Consider the following 21,601-nt stretch of genomic DNA (forward strand, 5'->3'; position numbering starts at 1 on the left):
CTTGAACATTTACAAATAGGAAACACACTGATGACACACAAGCACAGCTAATCAGTCATAGCAACTGCACACAACACAACACAACTGTATTTCTTGTGAGGAAAGCTATCAGCCACCCCAGACATGGATTTCAGTACATCACAGAAATAATGCAGCTGTTAATTAAGCTTGTTTTTAAAATTAATTAAGTCTGAATAAGTTAACTGTAAATATACGTTTCCTGAAACACGGACAAAAGAAGGCTTTAGTATGTTTGAAATGGACCAAGTTCTTGGGTATTAATTATTCTGAAAGCCAAATTCAGCTCCTTGTAAGATTCTTTAAGCTGTTTTTATCAGGCAGAAGCTAGACTTGCCATCATTTTGGTCATAAAAATACACACCTTTGTCTCCAGAGATGTTAACAGATTTTTGAAGCTTCCAGTGCTTGCTATTGCTTGAAACTTGCACTATATGAAATTCCTTAACACCCGTCTCACTCTAAGGAAGAGACAAAAGTTATGTCAAAGAAAACCAATCACAATTGTGATGTGATGTGCTACATTCCACAGCAAGTGTTCACTGCAAGGTGGCACTGTTAGAATCTTAATTTAACTCATTATTCACACCATTCATAACACACAATACTTAGAGACAAGGAGAGATTGAAGACCCACTGTAAAGTAAAGCAACAGTCCCAGATCACAGCAACTTCCAATTCCAGTAAACAAAGCCACACAAAGAGGAAATAAGGATCCCCCAGAAAAAGATCCACAAGCTAGTATTTTAGATTAAGAACGACTTTAACAAAAACAAGGCTTTTTAACTCCAATGCAGAACACTGTCCACAAAGCTACTTAGTTTCTAGGATTACCTCAGGAGCATTGATTGTTATGTCATAAATCCTAGAAACTCAAGATCTATTTATTTTGGGTTTACATATAGACACAATAAAAAGTTGCTTTCGGAGTTGGCTTCCTTTCTTGTAAAGAGTGAGGTAGTAGTGGAAAACTAAGCCTCATATTGTTAACTTGGTAAGTCCTTTATAAAAACATTCCTCCCTCCCTAAAGGAGTGGACAATATTCAGTAAATGAAGAAAAAAACCAGAATGTACACACCTTTAAAAGAAAATGACAAATCAACTCAGCAGTTCCATTACCAACTAAGTGTCTATGAATTCTATGAACAGACAATTCAGTTACCTTGCTTTGTGACTGAAAAAATGGGAGCAGCTTTACCAAAAAAATAAGTAAATTTAAATTAGCATGGTATGAAAAACTGAGTATTTTCATCTGCTTTAGTAAGTCAACAGATCACAACAGACATATCTGTATTTGGCTTATATTAGCAAAAATGTCTTTATAGCTTGGTGATAAATGTAAACACAGAAACTTCCTTCAAATTGGAGCTTAAATTTTGACTTTGACATTACCACTAATTCTACTAGTGTTTTCACTGAAAGGTTGCAGAGGACACAGGTAGTTCTGAATGAGACAATCTTGGAAGTTGCGATCAAGAACATTCATCGATTTGGAATAAATCTTCCTAAAAACACTCTGAACTGTAGTCTTGCAATATGATTAGTATAGGAGACTTCCAGAGAGTTGAGGTGTAACTTAATACTCTTTCCAACAGCAATTGAAATGAACAAATATGCAAGGTTTATTTAGTGTTTGCAAAGTTACTGTAGAAAAACCTTTTACTTGAGTGTTGGTTCCAGTGGTGACTCACATCTGCTGAGCTTCAGGACAGTATTATTATTAATAAAAATAAGAACTTACAGTATTGATATTTTCTACATCCACAAACAGCAACATGTTGTCCCCTCTGCCTTCTTCATCCCCAAGTGCATTACTTCGGCAGACAGTAGCCCTAATGTGCAGAGACCGGCTGGTACAAATAACTGCAGTGTGCCTTAATACTCTATGACTAGGAAAGGGAGGAAGGGGGAGGAGAGAAAAGAAAAGAAAAAAAGAAAGAAAAAGACAACATTTTGAACAACCAGGACTGTCCAGACCATGACATCAAGAAATTTAGCTTTTATGTTTGTCAGTATTAGGACCATTAGACAATTTATTTGTTTCAACCACCAAAGATACACTTTTCACTGAAGATACCCTATCAAACCTACTTTATTTTTAACCATCTTGCTGCATGGGTAGGTGCTCTTCAAACACACAGTCTCTTAGCCAGTGTGAAACATTAGAGAAAAAGGGTCACGTGTTACTGTGAGGAAAAATACATCAGAACTATTTCAGATGGAAGACAACTGGCAGAGTGAAAGCAAACAGACACATACTGGCACACAGATATCATTAAGCTATTTAATGCCACGAAATGCCTTGGAAAATAGTTTTTGAGTAAATAAGCCATAGCAAGACCACTACTTAATCTCATCTCTTGCCATAAGTATTTACTAAAAAGCACTAGGATACCACCGCATTCAATAAATTCTCCTGAAAAGGTAATAAAAGAGAACCAAACCACTGCTACCCTGCCTTTTTCCAGGGGACAGCAGACCCTTTGTGAAAGTTATCTTCCTGTTTTTCTAAAGATGAGTACAATTCCATTCTTAGACACCATCAAAAGACATGAGGTTTTCCCATGTAGAAGCTTTTAGTTACTGTAACTTCCATGTGGAAACATTTTAGAAGCATGTTAAAGTTTGATATGCATTACCCACTAAATATGCTGAAACATCATGTGACACTTGTTTTTGGGAGGGAAAAATCAGTGGCTTCCTAAACTCTACTTCACAATGTCACAACTGGAGAAGAAACTTTAAAGTTTTGCAGTTAATATTCAGATATACGGATGCCCATATAGCTTTCAAGTGGCACAAATTATACCATTTTTTAAACATTTAAAAGTTACGCTCAGTCAACAAAGAGCACTGCTAAACCAGAGCAGCTCCCTTAAGTTCCCCTCAAAAGTTACATACCATAGGGAGTAAGTACATTTCTCAAACAACCCTCTTCCATCTCTCAAACACCTCCGTTTCTGAATGCTATGAGTTGTAGGGGGACAAGTTCTCTATTCCTGCAGACTAGCTTAGAGCCAAATGAAATGCTAACTTCGGTATTTCAGAAGCTACGGAAAAATCTAAATCAAGAGTGCATTTGCATGACTTCAGTTTTGAGAATATGCTACTGATCCACTCTCAACCATCTTCAACTTACTCTGCTTTGGTTTACACTGCAAACCAGTCTCACGGTACATGAACTTTGTTTTTCTCTCAGAACTAGCCTGGAAAACAAGCTTCACCCACAAGAAGATATTCAGTCCATCTTACTAGAGCTTATCGGAAGTAACCCTGGTACAGACATCAAGCGTGAGGGTTTAGGCTGGGACAGTCAATTTTCTTCACAGTAGCTGGTAAGTGGCCACATTCTGGATTCGTGCTAGAAATAGTATTTACACAGGAATGTTTTTGTTATTGCTGAGCAGGGCTAGCACAGGATCAAGGCCTTTTCTGCTCCTCACCGCACCCCCACCAGCAAGCAGGCTGGGGTTGCACAAAAGGGTGGGAGGGGACACACTGGGACAGCTGTGTCCCCAGCTGATCAAAGGGATATTCCATATGGTGTCATGCTCAGCAATAAAACTAGGGAGAAGGAAAAAGCAGGGCCTGATAACACATCTTCCCAAGCAATCATTACACATGGTGGAGCCCTCCTTTCCTGAAAACCTGCCTGCCCACAGGAAGCGGTGAATGAATTTCTTGGGGCTTTTTTAGCTTGTGGTGTCAAACTTGCCTGTGCACTCTCTCAAGAAACTATAGTCCAAAAAGAAACTATACAACAGCCTGCAAGTCAAACTTGGTATTTAACCCCTCCAAAGAGAACAAATTTCATCACAATACAATTACTAACCAAATTTTAACTAAGAACAGAATCTTTTATTCAAGGTAGACAAGATTTTGTTTTATAAAATGTAGAAAGAAATTAGGTTACGATTTTTCAACCTATGCCTCAGAAAGATGTGGTTCCAGATGAACTAAATATGAACTAAGTTTGTATTACACAGATATCATTAAGCTATCTGAATTCCATTAGCCCATTACTACTTCAATGAAAGCACTGAAGGCTACAAAATTTCATATGGAAATTAGATCATATAGTAGAAAAAATATTGCTTAGAATAGCAGATAACAGGCCATTTTCACATCATCACAGTGATTGAGAGAAATTCAGTAATATTTACTTCTAACATTACAATGTTTATAATGTGTCTAATAAGTATGACAGAAAAGGTAGATTAGAAAAACTTACCACATTTTTGAGTGTTTTTTAATACTTTCATAGTAAAACAAGAAGTTAATTTCATGAACACCTTCTTCGTCTGGTCCCCGTAACCACATTGGCAGCTGCACTGAAGCCCCAGGAAGAAGAACAGCATCAGGAAGCGGAACCTGTATTACTTCAGGTGAACCTCCCGTGCCAATCCCAAAGTCTGCAGAAGAAGCTGAAGACAGCAGTGCTGTTCGCACAGAGGTAGGATCTGTCACAACAGTCTTGTAAGCACTACAGTTCTCAGAAGCTGAAGGACTTAGTGGTGTTAGAACAGCAGTATTCCCACCAAAAGTGAAAAATTCTGGATGCTTGGACACGACCTTCAGTGCAGTAAGAGGACACTTGCTTACATTCACAAATTCTACGTATGCTTTTCTGATTTCTCCACAGAGAAGCCCAGTAGGAAAATTTATAAAGAACACCTATATGGGAGAGAAAAGGGAAAAATAAAAACCTCAACACTGAGCTAAGTTGGGAATGCTCAAGAAAACAACCATTAACACTAACCATACTGCTGCCTAGAGCTTCCTGAGGGGAAGTGAAGGAGGTGCAGATCTCTTTGTCCTGAAATCTAGTGACCAAACACACGGGAATGGCTCAAAGCTGCACGAGGGGAGGTTTAGACTGGACATTAAGATGTGTTTCTATATGGAGAGGGTGGTCAAACAGTGGAATAGGCTTCCTAGAGAGAAGGTTGATGCCCTGAGCCTGTCACTGTTCAAGAGGCATCTGGACAAAGCCATTAACATATTGTAACTGGGTGAGGCAGCTGGACTGGATGATCACTGCAGTCCCTTCTAGCTGATCTATCCCACTCTATAGGGGCCTGTCGTTAACCACTTAGCAAGACCATTTTAATAACCCTAGAAGAGAAAAGCACTATGTTTTAATTAACCAGCAGGAATAACTACTCTATATGAATGGCAAGCAAACTGAAAAAAAGCTTCTTTGCATGTTCCCTGCTCACCTTAAAATCTGGCTACCAAAGCTATTGGCAACTAAAATTCTAAAGGGAATACAGCAGTTTCAGAAGGATACTAATTTTGAGGCTTCGAGTTTCAATTGGAAAAAACCCACACAAGTTTGTCACTGATCACAAATTACCTGGAAAGATTTAGGCATTAACAAAATCCAAGCCTTCATTGTTAGAATTACATTTACAAACTGCATTTAGCTATTTTCTCAAAACTGCCAACAGGAGTAGCTACACACCTCCAACAAAGGCATTTCTTCTGTAATAATGGGATCTAAACGTCGATCAGGTCCGTATTTAATCGATGTTTTTTCCTCTTTTGTGTTATTAAGTCGAGGTCCTTGGATTTCTAAATCTTGTCGTCCTCGTACAGATAACCCATTGGAAACAAACTTTCCTGAAAAAAAATTTTTAAAACTTTTGTTTAGTTGTGTTTTTTAATTCCTAACTTTGCCTCCAAGGAATGATCCAAAGCTCCCAATCCAATCTCAAAAGTCATTTTGATTTTTGTTACTGGGCACATGCAGTGTTCATTGGTTAAGCAGCCTCACTAACAAAGAACTATTCAAAGCTTACAGTCACATAACACACGGCCAGTTCAAGTTCCAACAGCCAGTTATCCATTGCTGTGGACTTACTCTGCCCTTCAATAGTTTGGCTACAACTGGAAGGGAACTGGCAGACATAGTGCATGAAGTTGATGCATTCGTTTCCTTTCCCAGTTTCTGCCAGGCTGGAAAAGTCACTTAAAGGATTATTTCCTTTAAAGACAGCAACCACTCTCCAAATCGTTTTTATTCAAAACGTTTCCAGCCTCTAGATAAACAAGCTTCTATTTCTTTCAGACACTTTCACACGTTTTAATCTCCATTTCATCCAACAACTAAAGTCTCCATGTGGGAGACAGTTTCAGATGAATGACTCAACAAAACAGATCAAGTAGCATGCAACTAATTGTCCATTTATAGATTAATGTAAAGGAAATTCAAGATGCTAAAAAAAAACTGTATCAGCCAAATTTAAATTTGGGAATCTTTAAAAAGAACTTCAGTGCAACATTTAAACAAAAGTTGAAAGTTAACAAAGCAAAAGGATGCAGAAGAAAAATGAATGGCAAGAGAGTCAATGAGAGTCCTTACAGATTCATCATGGCATAGATGGAATATTTACATTTTGATTTTTTACTGGTTTCAAAATTTCAACAGATTTAAAAGGAGCAATAAAGTATGGATCAGGCATGCTTCCATGGATCCCATGCTTCATGGGATTCCTAAAAGAGACAATTTGTTCTTTTCCCGTTTCAGTTCTCTTATTTCTACGTCCCTACCTGATGGAAAGCCTTGCATCATGGTAGTCAAACACCAGAATTTAGTTATATCCTGCAGAAGCCATGTCTCCTCCTTCCAAAAACACACAATTTAAGATAATAATACACTTACCTGTCTGTAATCCAATAGAAGGATCTATCCCATCTAATGACACAGCACCTTGAACCGTGCCAAGATTATAAACGACTCCCAGAATATGTAGCTCCCCTGTTTGATGGGGAAAGAGCTTTAGTCTTGCCTGTGGAGATATGTTAAATTTTTGTTGTTGTTGCTACTAGAAAGAAGTACTATTACATTTAAATGTCCAATTGCTAAACACACTCACAGCTACATTTACTTTATAGGTGTGTCAGATGTAACTGCAACAGTAAATACAGATCATTTACTAGAATCAGCATTCCATATACACAGAATTTACCAAACCAGTTCGCAGCTGAGAAATGTTCATTATGTTAGGAAAAAATCCTTAAAGCTAACTTCTACTGCGATTAACAGGGGCAGGATCACAGAATGATTGAAGCTGGAATGAACTTCATGGACTTCTGGAGGTCATCGTGCCCAACTTGCCTGCTCAAGCAGGGCCATTTAGAGCCAGCTGCCCAGGACCATATCCAAAGGGCTCTTAGCATCTCCAAAGATGGATACTCCACAAACTCTCTGGACAGCCTGTGCCAAGTGCTCAAACGCCATCACATTTACAAAATAAGTAAGTGTTATAAATAAAGTTATAAATAAGTGTTTCCTGATGTTCAGGTGGAGCCTCTTGTGCCCACTGCCTCTGGTCCTGTCACATTTAAGCACAGCGATAAGATATATGAGGTACTGGAACCTCTGATTCAGTCATGTATTCTGTTAGTTTAGCATTAAGTTCAAATCATAACAGGTTTGAAACGCACACTAAAGTTCAACACTGAAAAAACTATTTTTAAAACAAAGCATAGTACTTACCACTTTTGTCTCCTCACTATTAATTAAGAATTCTGCTATTGCTTCAGTTCCTACCATATCTTCATCACACATACCCTGAAAAGAACAAACAGCTCTTTAGATACTATTACTCCTAAGCAGAAAAAGTGCCATAAATAATATTTCCAATACCCTTCCTAAAGTGTCCAAGGGAAAAAAAATCATACAAATTTCCGAACAGTTATAACAAGCAAGTGCTGCATGCCCAGCTTCTAAGCATTTATGAATTAAAAAAGCAGCTTGAGAGCTCAGTAAACATATACTTTAGAGAAATTTAAGATTTAGGACTATAAATTGGAACCATTCCCAGTCAGTTTCACTGATATTCACAGAAGTATTTATCACACCATTAAAGTAGCAGTTCAGATCAGGACAGAATGGAAAGTGTAGGGTAAGCCTTGAGACTTAAACTATGTGGAACCATGTTTATAACTCTGGTAAATACTTGCAGCACCTTTAGAGATCACTGTGTTCCAAATGTTTTGGCCAGGGAAACAAATTATTTATGAATTTCCTGTAATATTCAGTATTAGAACATACTAAAACCTTTAAAACATACATGTGAGAACAGTCCATTAGAGCTTTCAGCAGCATTAATTGAAGCATTAAGTTAAACAGTAGTACAATAGCTCATCTAAAGTATTCAAAACATTAATTTTTAATACAATAAATTTTAATTTCTCTTCTAATCAAGATACCAGGATGTTCCTATGTTATACGAGCACCATTTCTCAGAACACACATTTCACTATGTACTCAAATGTACAGTAGCTCAAATAGAATAGAGTATTTGATAATCTACCTATTGACACTCATATTTGCAGGTCAAGTCTAGTGTGACTCAAAATAGATGTAGTACACGTACAATGAAATCTTGGAAGTATTTTGTTTTGCATTCAGCTTTACGATACACGTTACAATTTGTTTGTTAACTTGGCTGCTTTGTACCCTACAGATCCAGGGAAATCTAGCTAAAACGAAAAGAATTTCCATAGCTACTTTTTTTCTTGTCTTTTTTTCTTAGTTTACACTTAAACCTTCATGTTTAATGTTTATACTTAAATGTTTTCATACTGTGGAATTTTGAAAATGAAAAGAATTTCAGTAGCTACATCTTTTCTTGTCTTTTTCTTTCCATACCTGCAGCTGTTTGGGGTGGAAAAGGACGAAGCTTTCCTTACCCGCTCTTTTGTTTCACCGTCATGCTTTGCACCGAACTCTTTAGGTTGAAACTTCCACAGCAATGAAAGGTCAGTCAAAAGGAGTGGAACTTTCAGAGGGTTTCGGAAGGACACTTCTACAGTTATTGGTTCTATTAAAAAAGTGCAAGAAAAATAATGACAACAGGCTTTCCCCATTACAGTCTGAAGGCTCACCTATCTCAGAGTATTTATGTACAAACAACTTGACAAGAATGTCAGTTCAAATCTATAATAAGGGGAAATATTATACAAATTTATCTAACTCAGTTTATTTCTGAAGTGTAAAAATTTTAACTTTACCTTCTATCACAGCAAGTGGAAATTTGGAGTTATCTGAGTAGCGATTTAAACAGAACTGTGTTGGTTGAAAGTTTGAAGGTATTGTTCCTTTATTTATCACAGACACAACCTGCTCCTCGAGTTCCTTCCACTGTTGTGATGATTCCGAGTCATACTCCTGATCCAGGCTTACATGCGTGGCTGCCTGCTTTTCACCTGGAGAGAGAAAGGCAGTCTTAGAAAGCGAGAACAGCAACGTGCAACAGCTGCACCAGAGGGCCGCACTGGCAGTTTGGTAACTATTCTTAAGATACTTTAAGTTCTAGGTCACTAGCATTCTTATGCTACAATTGATTTAGAAGAGTGAATTGCAAGACATTTTGAAATACACACATGGAAGACAACACTGAGAATAATTTGAGTATAGTTCAATTTGGATAGCATGGCATTCCAAGATTTTAGCAAGCTACGTGGTATACTCAGGCTACAGATCATTTTTATTTTATAACAGACTACAACCCCACAGTATAGCCCTGGTTTATATAAGAATTTCCACTCAGCCTTCTTTACATTTAGGAATCAGAGTGTTTCAAATATTTCATCCAAGAGGAAGTTAACTGTAAAGCTAATTTCTAGCATTGCCACTAGTGTCCAGTATTTGCTCCAGCAATAATAACCCCTTTCATGAAGTTCATTACAAACTTGCATTGACGCTTTCCAGGTATGAAAAACAGTGGCAGTCAGCACAACCACATACACAGATTTCATATTTACACAGGAAGTCTGAAAACATCCAGCAAGTAGATACTAAGCTCAAGCTTTTCTTTTAAAATATTTTTAAGTTACCTAGTCATTTTAGTTTTACATAACGACAGAGTTTTTTTAAATGACACCAACTCTTGCATGTATTTTGGTTCCTTAAAAAAGGGACTTGAAACTGTTTACATATCATTTTCTAACCTTCTGCTGGTCGTCGATCATGCCCAAAGAAAACACGAGTTGCTGAGCTGTTAATATATGGTAAAGGAAGCTGTGGTAAGGGACCATCAGGTGACAGCTGAGTTGCATTCTGGAGCAAAGAAAACAAGAGTGTCATGTACACTACCTACCAATGGCTGAATGATAAGGAGGCCAAGTTAAAAACACTCAATGTCTGAACAGGGAGTACTTTTAAGATGGAATAAATAATTTCAATTAACTCTTTGACATAGATTTTTTTTTTCTTCAACAGGAGTTTAAAGATAGTGAAATCTTTATGGGCAAAGGAGAATAATTATTTTAGCCCTGAAATCTAATCATTACTGTGGCTGCGTTGCTATTACAAGCCTTATTTGATGCAAAGCTTGACTCTCTAACTCAGAATTTGATAAACTATATTCACTATCCCACCACCATTAAATGAGACTCTCACCAAGCTGAGCCGTGGACTCAAACACCAGCCTTTGGGTAAGGTCTGCCATAACTTAAACAGCACAGAAATTCTGTTCATAAGCTTTAAAAGACAGTATCTACATGGCTGCATATCGTGTGGCAATATCAGCACTAAACACCCCATAATGCATATGGTATACTTCAATCCAGAATCACTCATGAACTTAAACACAACTCAGTGAGTCACTTGATTCATCAAATTTTATCCTTATTAAAGAATGAAATTCACTACATGGATGGTGACAGAGCTACCTTGTCTTTATTAAAGATGTATTATCAAAAGCCCCCCAAATCATTATAAATTCATCAAAACAGAACAGATCCATTTCCTCTAAAAAATGATAAAACTTATCACAACTACAATTCAGCCATGACCCCCAAAAAGAAGACTTCACTTTATTGTAATAAAAACACATCTATTACATTACTGTACTAATAACCCATCATAATATCCATCTGTGAAAGTACTGCACATATGAGATGCAGCATATGTGGGCTTTTGAAGTCTGAAGTAAAAAATTGAACACATCAACTAGATTAAAAAAAAAACCAACCCTGGAACAAGGCAGATAAAACAGGAAATCATTTAATGATTTAATAGAAAATTAGTGGTAATAAAATCACTTATTACTCAAGAAACAGAGACAAGCAAGTAATTTACCTTATAGACATAGAGATATTCTCTTAAAAAAGCTCCTTGCTGAGCTGGAGGCTGTTTACTGTCATTGATCAAAATATGCCTGAAGGCAGACACAGCATTGTCCAGCTGACGAAGCGTAAAGGACTGACGACCAATGGTGAAGTTAATGTGGTCTTCTGCGAGAGACCAGCCTTTCCCTTTGTAAACCTGCATGGCTTGACAGTAGCAACGTAAGGCATGTTTCTTCTGCAAGAGAAAGGTTCATTTCTCAAATAATCCCATTATCCACGGACTGTAATTATAAATATAGGAAGACTGAACAGTAAGTCAGAAAAGTAGTTTTTACCATCTCCCACCACTATGCAAAGTGTAATGTTTCAGAACTGTGCCTCACAGAATCTGGTCAATACTAACCTAAGCACAGAAGTGTTTGTTCCTACAGTACAGAGCCCAGCCTCTAGATGAAGTTCACATTTTCTAAAGACTAGAGTAACAGGCAGTAAGTTAAAAATGCAAATAAAAAGAAAAGACTACTTTTAGAACAGTGAGGTTCCTTTAGGACTGACTGCTAAAGTCTACAGAGCTCTGCTGCCAAGATATGTCTGGACATAAACTGGATTTAACACATTTCATTCCACTCAAACTGAACTTTCAGCGTGACAGTTTCAGCCAACTGTTGATCAGTAGACATAGCTGGGACAAAAATCCATGCCAAGCAAACCAACAAAACAGAGTCCTGCAGTATATACAAGAAAAACTACCAATCAGATCAGCCACTGGGAGATGGATGGTCCGATGCCAATCAGCTCCACAGTTCCTTCCCTGTACATACATCAGGACCCAGGCATTCAATCCCAAGTCTAGGTATTGAACACCTGTACAGACATTCACTGTACAGCTAAGTCTCAGCTTCTAAAAAATGGCAACAGCATTCCCTTACTTACAGCAGTAATGGGGGGGGAGGGAAAAACCTAATATATGTTCACACTGGTACGGTGATGACAGCAGAGTACAAGCAGTAAATCCTTAACACTGGCACATACTAGTGACACTTTAAAATATGGTATTATGGTCTGCAGCTAAACAGCCTGGCTGATTTCTCTTCAGTAGCATTTTATATTTTGGTACCTCTAAGGATATGAAAAAAAAATAAGCTACATTGCCTATAACACTGTAAAAGTATTTATTGGAAACCAAAATCCCTACAAATATCAGACACAAACAACAAAGAGAACTGTTACACAAAGTCAAAACTTTTCAAAATGCATTCACTTTCCCAGAGAAAGGAACAAGATATAAAAGAATAAATAAATAAAAATTGATCAATAGCTCCCTATCAGTACTATCCTGTCATAACAACAGACAAGAAAACTACTGAATGAAGAAAACCAAGGAGGGGGAGAAGTACTCCTACTATTCTTCACATCACAGAAGCCAACAATGCAAAAATACTTTTTTTAGTCCTTACCAGGACAGTGAGACTGAGATTGGGTAGGGTGGGAGAAAATCCCCAGCCAAGACCACGGGGCTTTGTTCTAAACAGAATTTTGATGCCTTGGTTCTCCTGTATTATTGTCTTGCAATAACAAGCTCAGCAGGAATCAAGCACAAGCTATCTTTACAGAATGCATCCTGCAACTAATGCAAAAAAAAAGCACAGAAGTTCTGTCCAACGAAGTTTATCTACCACACTTAGAGCTGCCTGGAAAGGCATGTGAATGGGAGTAAAAACAATCTGATCTGTATTGGTTTAACTGTTGCTTAAGTCTAACAGCCACAGAGATGCTTTGGTTTGTTGCGCAGTAACTGTTCATGCACCTGCACCTCCAATAAAGAGCATGTATTTAAGGCGCCAGGAAAAACAAGTATCTAAATTTTGCTATTATTCTAATAAACTGAGTTTAACAAATAATTCTCTCCCACAAGTCACTCTTATCTCATGAGTGAAAATATTCCTTTGCCCAAAAAAGCCTTGTATGTTACTGTGCATAAAATGAGACTCAGAAATGAAAACACATATCACTTTAGCTGCAAGTCAGCAATCTTCAGCATTACTTCAAAAACAGAAGTAAAAGGCTAAGGCTATCAACGCAGAAGTCATTTTCAGAAGATTACAGAACAGGATACTGCTGACTAACACAGAAGTGTTAGAAGCCAAGAATCTTCTTCCGGACTAATGACACACTTAACATGTTTTTCAAAGTATCAAATACCAGGCATATTTTCCATGTGGAAAGATAATACTTACCTGGCCTGCTTTACTAAACCTGTGGCCAGCCAATATCATATGAAACGCAAACTTTCTAACCATGGGACTTCTCATGTTTATAAAACAATGGGCTGCCTGCTCCAACAGGAGTGCACTGCGAAGATCTGAATCCTGTTTAAAAGGAAAAAAGAAGAATTAGCCTGAGTTGAATAAAAACATAAAAGGCAACAGTGGCCTTGTTTTAATGGTAAGAGGGACAGTAAGTTGTAAGAGTTCTGTGAAGCCAAAGATTCTTTTATATGCAAACATTATATACGTATGTGAGCATATAAAAATAAGACTAAAAGTATTTTTCAATAGTGTTCAATACCATCATGTTCTTATTTCTTCTAGTGAAGAATATATGAACATGTTTCAGTATGAATAACAAAAGAAATATTTTCTGCTTTTTCAGTTACTCAAGCTACGGTTTCAAACACCAGCACCTCTGAAGCACTCTCCTACCTTTCCCCTCCCTCCCCCTGCAGATATTAAGGCTAGAACCAAAAAACAAGACCTCTAACAGGATGATAGAAAAATAGAGGGAGCAATGAAACTTGGTGAACTTTTATCACATGAGCCTTTTGAACCTATTGATTTCTTAATAATGTACAATTTCTTTCTATCACGCCCTTTTCTTCTCCTGCCAAGACTCAGCTATATTACTTTAACCAATAAGAACAGAATCTACTTGATTTTACCACAACTGGACTCCATGCTATCAGTGATGTTCAAGTATATATCCTGACTGCAAATACACTCAGACACCAATGCAGTATCCTATGAAGATTCTCCTTGCAACTACCAAAATGCACCACAGGCATACTACATGCAATTTCAAGTTATAAAACAATTGTGCAGAGCTAATAGTATTTAAATCCCTTGCTTAAATATCTTAGGCTGCTCTCATAAGCACTGGTAGCAAGCTTAAGTTGAAAGGGCAAGAATGAAGCTAGAGAAACACTTGAGAAAGAAAATTACACAACTAAACAGATTTATTCCACGCTTAATCTGTCCCAGGAAAGTCTCAGAAGCACCACATTTGGTGCAGCTGGCAACTAAGTCAGAACTACCAGTTACACTTCTCTCCAAGCTACAAAGGAGATGCTATACTATTACTGGTATTACACTTTTCTTCACTCCTTTTCAAGCAAGACAATTTCTGGGTTAGAAGCTGATTCCACGTTTAATTTCCACCAATTAATATCACAGAAGTGTAGGGTTTCACTTACACAGTAAGGCTCTAACGATTCATATGAGCTGAGCTACAGTAATGCCTTAGTTGCTTAAACTATAGAGAACTTCTGATTATATATGGGATAGCATCCATTATGGTTCTGGCAAGCCATGCTAATACTTTTAACACATGAGTTCTTAAGCTACACCATCCAAGAGCTAATCAGATGTCAAAGAAAATTAGTTAAGCCAAAGATAACATATTTAGCATGGTTAAGGAAGTCAAGAAAACCATTTGACTAGAAAAATAATAACCATACTAGTTCCTTCACTTACAGTGTAAACAGTTTTCTTCATTTCCTGCTCTATACCTGCTCATTTGCTACCTTTGGCTAGAAAATATTGTAGGAGAAGAATCAGAAGGTAACCTAGAAGTGTTTGGGTAAGAAAACAAATACGGAGAGGGCAGAAATGGAGAAAGCTACTGAGTTTTACCTCACTGGTTAAACGAATCAGAAGAGCAGCTGCCTCTGAATATTTGCTTTGACTTTTTAAGATTTCAGCACTAAGCAGCACACAGCGTTCAGCCAGCACCATGTTCCTAAAGTAAAAACATACATGTATTAATAAATATTTATCAAAATAAACCTCAGAAAACTTTTCAACTCAAATCTTACTTATTTTCTACACACAGCATCAGACTGAGGTTCTGCCGCTTATCCTTCTTAAAGCAAAATACATGAAAGTTCACTCCCCACAAAACAACCACATACAGATTGACACATTAAGTGCCCTATCCCACCATAATATGAGCTTCATAAAAGCCAAAGCTGGACAGCATTTTTGAGAACAGTACTGTATTTATAAAAATACCAACTAAAATAATCTGATGAACAAGAAGTCCAAGAGTTAGAAGCAGGTTGTACTGGCAAGTTGTACCCGGGTACCAGGTGCCCACCAAGCGGCTGTATCACACCCCCTGCTCAGCAACACAGGGGAAGAAGATCAGACTAAAAACCTCACGTGCTGAGAAAGGGACAGGGAGATCACTCACCAGTTAGTTATGGGCAAAACAGACTTGTTTGAGGGAAGATTAAATTAATTTATTGGCAGTCAATAACTGAATAGCACAGTGATAAAAAAAAACAGAAATAAAACACCTTCTCCTGACAAATCCTCCTTCCCAGGCTCAAGTTCACTCCCAACTCTTCTACCTTCTCCTCCCTGCAAGCAGGGCAGGGAAATGGGGAAAAGGAGTTGCGATCACTTCATAACATTTCTCCTACGCTGCTTCTTCCTCCACATCCTCCTCCCCTGTTTCAGTGTGGGGTCCCTCTCACAGATACAGTTCTTCAAGAACTACTCCAACATGTATCCTTTTTGTAGAGTAGAGTCCTTCAGGAACCAGTGTGGTTTCTTCACAGGTCACAGTTCCTGACAGCAACTTGCTGTGGCATAGGCTCTATACAGCCACCTTCAGGGTATGTCCACCTGCTCTGCCATTGGGACAGGCTGCAGGGTAGATCCCTGCTTTCCCATGTATCTCTGTGGGCTGCAAGGGGAAAATCTGCTTCAGCATGGTCTTCACCACAGGCTGCAGCAAAGCACTGCCTTCTCCTGACCTTGGTATCAGCAGAGCTGTTTCTCTCATTTTCTCACTCCTTTCTCACAGCTGCTGCTGTAAATGGTATTTTTACCATTTCTTAAGTGTATTGTCTCAGAGGTAACACCAGCACCAACACACCCAGCTTGGGCAGCAGCCATGTCCATTTTGGAACTGAGTGAAAACTGATTCTGCCACAGGCAGCTCCTGCTGTCTTCTCACAGAAACCTTCCTTGCAGCCACCCCACTATCTAAAAATCCACCATGTGAATTCAGTACACAAGTCCAATAGGCATTCTGTTAAGAACAGCCCAGATCTCCTCTCATGCTATCCTAGATATGTTAGCTTATCTTACTCTTTAAAGAGTTACCATTACTCTGTGATCATCTGGCACTATCACTGTGCAGGGCAAGAAAGTTAAGCCACCAGATCTTTCATTGGATCAGTACAAAAGTAAATAACATACTTGCAGATATCTCGATAGGTCTGAATTGCTGTCTCCATATAATGAGCAGGATATGGCCTAGGAGCTCCAGGCTGAAGAAAAGCTGATACTGCTGCCATTTCCTACAAGAGAAATTCAGTACTGTCACTGTAGTTTTTTCAACAAATCATAAGCCTCAAAAGGCTGAGGAACATGTTTCAACAGCTACTAAAGATCTTCATCTAATCAGTTACTGGCGTATAAAAGTATCCAACACACTATAACTGATAAAAGGTTTAATACAACAGCCGATTTATGGCTCTGCTTATAATTAGCCACACAGCAGCCAGAGAGTTACACACAGAAGTCTTTGCAGTTGACAGTACCCCCAACATCGTGCAGAAACATTGATTCAGTACTGTTTTACAAATCCAGAAGAATTTCCTACTGCAGGAGCAATCTTCCTGATAAAGTAGCACTACCATGTATTTTAAGATGAGGACTGTTTTTGAGTTTTGACTATATGAAATTACACTATCAGCTTCCAAGGAAGCTCTAGTAAACATGCAGTCTGAAATTTTACTTCTTTTTCCATGGATTGAAAACATGGTAGCAAAGTTCTTCTGCAGAAAGTAAAGACTAAGACTAGCATATTGCAACAAATTCATAATTAAGACTGCTTCTATTCATTTGGAAATTAAGATTTCTTAATATTTTTCTGATTATTCAGATTATCCAAGTGCAGAGCAACTGTCTGAACTGTAAAAACACACATTTATGTAAAAGTTTTAATCAAGATGCAAAGGTGTACAATAATGCCTCCACAGCTCTGTGAAGCAGAGTTTCAAATTTTAGCAAGTTAACCAGACTAAAGTTTACAAAATGTATCTTCTAAAAATTGATCAAATTACTCATTTTCCTCCAGTACTCCCATTTATCTTGTTGAAAATTACTTTAGTCATAAATAAATTCTTAGGAGGAAATAATGAATGAGTATGTGTTTAGAGTGGAATTCAGTTGTAATATACTCAAAGTATAGCCTTCAAGTCTTAAGTCCCCCCAAAATAGGCACAATACAATATTTATAGTGACAGTGTCTTGACTTTCTAGCAAATAAGTATTCTGCCAAAGCCTAGAAGAGATACTATAAAGCTATTTTATATCTGGCTTTGAGTTATCAGTTTAAAGATCCATTTTTCTGGAAGTTGCATTCCAGGTTTTCTCCTTTCCATACTTTAAGAATTAACTCTCCAGTTTTTAGTCACACCTTTATTGCCTTCATATAACAGCAGAAAACAGATTTTACAACACTCTAGAGTTTCTTAAAGATATGCAGCAAATTTGGGGAGATCCTTACAAACTTGGAGGTGGAGGAGGGAGATTGCATTTTGTTACCTTCAGACAAATATTAGAGCTTATTAGAAAAAGTTCACAGAATGTTCATGTTATGTGAAGTACCAACCAGTGCTCCAGCTGCATAAAGCATTGCCTGATCATTTAAGAAGTCTTTCTTTGCTGTATGGTAACAGCTATATGCAAGTTCATAGTGCTGCACCAAAAAGCACAAGTCTGCCATTTTCCGGATTTGAAGCTCCGGCGCTTCTGGTGGATACCTATAAATACAAATATTTAAATTCAAAGTCATCCTCTCTCACCTTAATATCTATTCACAAAGTAGTAATAAAACCTGCATTGCTTCAGCCTTGCCCAAAAACAGCTAAGGAAAGTGAAGCTGCTTCCTTTCTGCCACTGGTAGCTTGGTTTCACATCCTACTTTCTGATTAACAAGATTCACTGTTCCAGTAACACTCAAAGCAAGCATTCCTCTTAGCCAAGAAATACTGAATAGAGTTTATAACTACCACTGAAACTGCTCAGTCAGATTAACCATTAGAGCTAAGCACAGCTGTATGAGAAGGGAAAAAAAAAAGACTTTGACTGTTCACTTGGCTGTAAGTTATTTCTCCCCATTTTTTTGAAAGAAGTAAGTCCACCAAAAAACTATGCTTTATGCCAAAACACTGTGCAAGTTCCTGTCCTCTGCAAGCATCAATCCAACTTTTAGTTAATCCAATATATATATGAATCACTTCAGTAATAATCAAATACATTTTCACAAACACATGTATTTCAAATGTTGTAGGAAGTAAATTACACTTAGGAGTTCAAAACAAAAAGCTGGAATTAGCAACATTCTGATCATGAATCCAAAGACACACAACATAGACATTTGAAGCTGCAGGTGCATGTCAAGGGCATTACCCTTGACTAGATAATGACCAAAAATTATTTAGACTTCTGTGGTAAAGACAGTTGGAGAGTGATTTTCATGATTATACATCCTAATTCACAGAGGGAAACTACCAAAAGCATACAGAATTAGTATTTTGGTAACACTTAGAACCTGGTTTTAGTGTATACTAAGAAGCAGGTGCACTAAGTATGAAATTCCTCTTACTTTAGCTCTTGAACATATTGCAAAAGCAATACACTCAACACTCTACTGGAGTAAATTGCATAGTTACATAAGCAAAAACACCTAAAGATGGGGTTTGGCTGCAATGACAAGTGAAAAACTTGTACAAACTTGTACTTGTATAAATCTCAAAAGAATCCCTCGTGGCAAACCATAGCTTCTTTTTATTACTATTACTGTTAAAAACATGTGCTCTTATTAACTTAGAAAGCTTCACTGAAAATAGAGCAGGCAGATGACTCCGCAAACAGTTTATTTTATCCCCTTTTTCTTTAAGGTCTGCTTCTCCTTTATTGTGCATATTTAGGCAAAGTACTTTTCATGCCTTTTTCTAATTAAAGTCATTCACAACACTCTGGTTTAGTTCACACTACAGAACACCACCATCAAATAAACACAGGCTTTCCCTCCCCACCTAAAAAAGGTACATTTACAGTTTAGATCTAAAAATAAGGACTGAGATTACTTACAGCAAACCAGAAGTGTTCTTGAGTTCATTTATACTTTTCTCTGGAACCTTGCTGCCACTAAACCATTTTTTAGTAGCAGAAAACAGTGATCGGCTCAAGCCTTTCCTGGATATTAACTGGAGAAAGACATTGAATTAGAGCACTACATTGCAAAAGATCTAAGTTAAACTAATATAAAAAGCCAAGCTTCATTATGGCTTTGTAAATTGTTTTTTCCTCCATAAAACAGAAATAAATAAAAGGAGTAAGATAACTAAGATCACACTTCTTTAGAATTAATCTCTGACACTGAGATAGAAGTTGCAATTCACGTATCTATTTCATCTCAGACAGTTGAGGTTCATATTCTTTCTGTAAACTGGAGAAATATCCATCTTAAGAACTTGAACATTTGATACATCTGTTTGAAAACTAAATTCTAAATAATTAGAATATCTAATTTGCGGTAGCAGTCCAACTTAAAATCTAGACTAAGTGCATACTACAAGAAAGAACCTTCTGTGACCATCCACATAAAGCATTATCACACCATGAACATCAATTTCAAGTGTCAAAGGTATGAGCCACACCTCCAAGCAAAGTTACACAACTTTATTCTTTCAGATAACTTCCACTTAGAAGGAAACTTCTGCAGGGAACTACCACTCCCATTCTATAAGGCAAACTATATCACTCTTAAAAGGCAATTTTAAAAAGCGGAACATCTCCATTTTCCTACCAGAACTAGGAGCTTATCCTACATTCCTGTTTGCTACACTTTATGTAACCACTTCTTTTTAATGTTTCTTCATAAAACTTACTAAATGTAAATATGGTCAGCACATACAAACTCCCAGAAGTAAATTCAAGGAGTGAGCATACCTTACAGGACATGATCCTTAGTATGAAAAGCCCTCATACTTAAAACTACAACTTGAATAGACAATCCAATCAAAATAAAATCAGAAGTCAGATAATAGACTGATATTTGAGTCCAAGACTTAATGCTAAATACAGTAATTTGATTGCACTAATGTAAGTCAATCCATCTCTGCAGTTGTTTAAGGGCATATAAGAGTGAAACACTTGTAAAAGAACTGTGATGCAAATAACTTTAATGTATGCACTTGACTTAACATGGACGTGATATTAATCACACTTCCAAAAAATCCTAGTTTGAGAGAAGCATATTCCCTGCAAAAACTGCTAAGATCAGAGTTACACGATTCAGGGTGTCCCTGCATTTTTTTCCCTGTCAAGTAGCAACTGAAGGATGCAGCTTTTTTTGCAGATGATTATCGATTAAATGCATTTCTTAAATTTAGCTGTGTATTCTGATGTTGAAACACAAAGTCCATTTTGTTCCCCATGCCAGAATCGTCCAAGAGAACAGAATATTAAGATTTTAGGGTCAAGAACAGATTTTCCTGGAAACAGTTCAGACAGGCTTTCACCAAGAAGCCACCTTGCACTGGAGCTGTTGATACAAATTAGTACTCATTTTTTTAGATGACAAATTGAGCAATAATGAGAACTTCAGTTATTTCTCTTAAATCTACTTACAGTTTTCAGCAAGAGCGTTGAATCATTAGAAACAGAAGGAAGTAATACTGTCAAAACAGATGTTTGGATAACTGGATTTATACCCCAACCGTTTTTCCTTATAGCACAAAGTATTTTTAAGAGTAAACCGACCTGATCATTGAGCTGTCGAATTGTTTTCTCTATGTGTGGCAAAAGTCCCCGAAATGTGAATTCCTGTATGAACTGCCTAATTCGATCATGATCTGTGAGAGTTAAACAAGCACCATGAGGTGTCCCAGAATTTGACTTCTTCGAGTCTTGCAGCGATGTAGAAGCCTTCATGTAATCAGTGCTATCCAAACTGCCACTGGGATGATCCAGTTGAAGGGGGTGAGTCTTAAAGTTATTTGACAAGCCATCTGTTGAAAGATTGAAACAAAAACTCCAGTAAGTATAAAGTCACTTAAACATTTTGGGTTTTAAAGATCATTTTTACTAACCTACTTCAAAGCTTTCCTTACTCAGAACTCTGTAAAGCAAAGCAATTCACCAACTGTTCTACATTATAGATCAATGCTGAGCAGGCAGCAGCACAGCACTGAGTATTGCA

General features: G+C 37.5%; 1 protein-coding gene across 4 annotated transcripts in view; it reads right to left on the bottom strand.

Annotated features, from left to right (window-relative positions):
* The window catches only part of TRAPPC8 (trafficking protein particle complex subunit 8), a 53,049-nt gene that overhangs the window by 15,475 nt on the left and 15,973 nt on the right, over positions 1-21,601 (bottom strand). For all 4 annotated transcript variants that reach the window (XM_039548773.1, XM_039548772.1, XM_039548771.1 and 1 more), the window contains 16 exons: positions 21,163-21,410; positions 19,489-19,604; positions 18,005-18,155; positions 16,585-16,685; positions 15,010-15,115; positions 13,339-13,470; positions 11,112-11,336; positions 9,980-10,088; positions 9,041-9,235; positions 8,720-8,850; positions 7,521-7,595; positions 6,684-6,810; positions 5,484-5,641; positions 4,251-4,693; positions 1,761-1,908; positions 383-479 (listed from right to left, as the gene is read on the bottom strand). In XM_039548773.1, the coding sequence (XP_039404707.1) occupies positions 383-479; positions 1,761-1,908; positions 4,251-4,693; positions 5,484-5,641; positions 6,684-6,810; positions 7,521-7,595; positions 8,720-8,850; positions 9,041-9,235; positions 9,980-10,088; positions 11,112-11,336; positions 13,339-13,470; positions 15,010-15,115; positions 16,585-16,685; positions 18,005-18,155; positions 19,489-19,604; positions 21,163-21,410 (2,562 nt within the window). The remainder of the gene's footprint in view (positions 1-382; positions 480-1,760; positions 1,909-4,250; positions 4,694-5,483; positions 5,642-6,683; positions 6,811-7,520; positions 7,596-8,719; positions 8,851-9,040; positions 9,236-9,979; positions 10,089-11,111; positions 11,337-13,338; positions 13,471-15,009; positions 15,116-16,584; positions 16,686-18,004; positions 18,156-19,488; positions 19,605-21,162; positions 21,411-21,601) is intronic.

Source organism: Corvus cornix, chromosome 2 (genome assembly GCF_000738735.6).
Source record: "Corvus cornix cornix isolate S_Up_H32 chromosome 2, ASM73873v5, whole genome shotgun sequence".
NCBI lineage: Eukaryota > Metazoa > Chordata > Aves > Passeriformes > Corvidae > Corvus > Corvus cornix.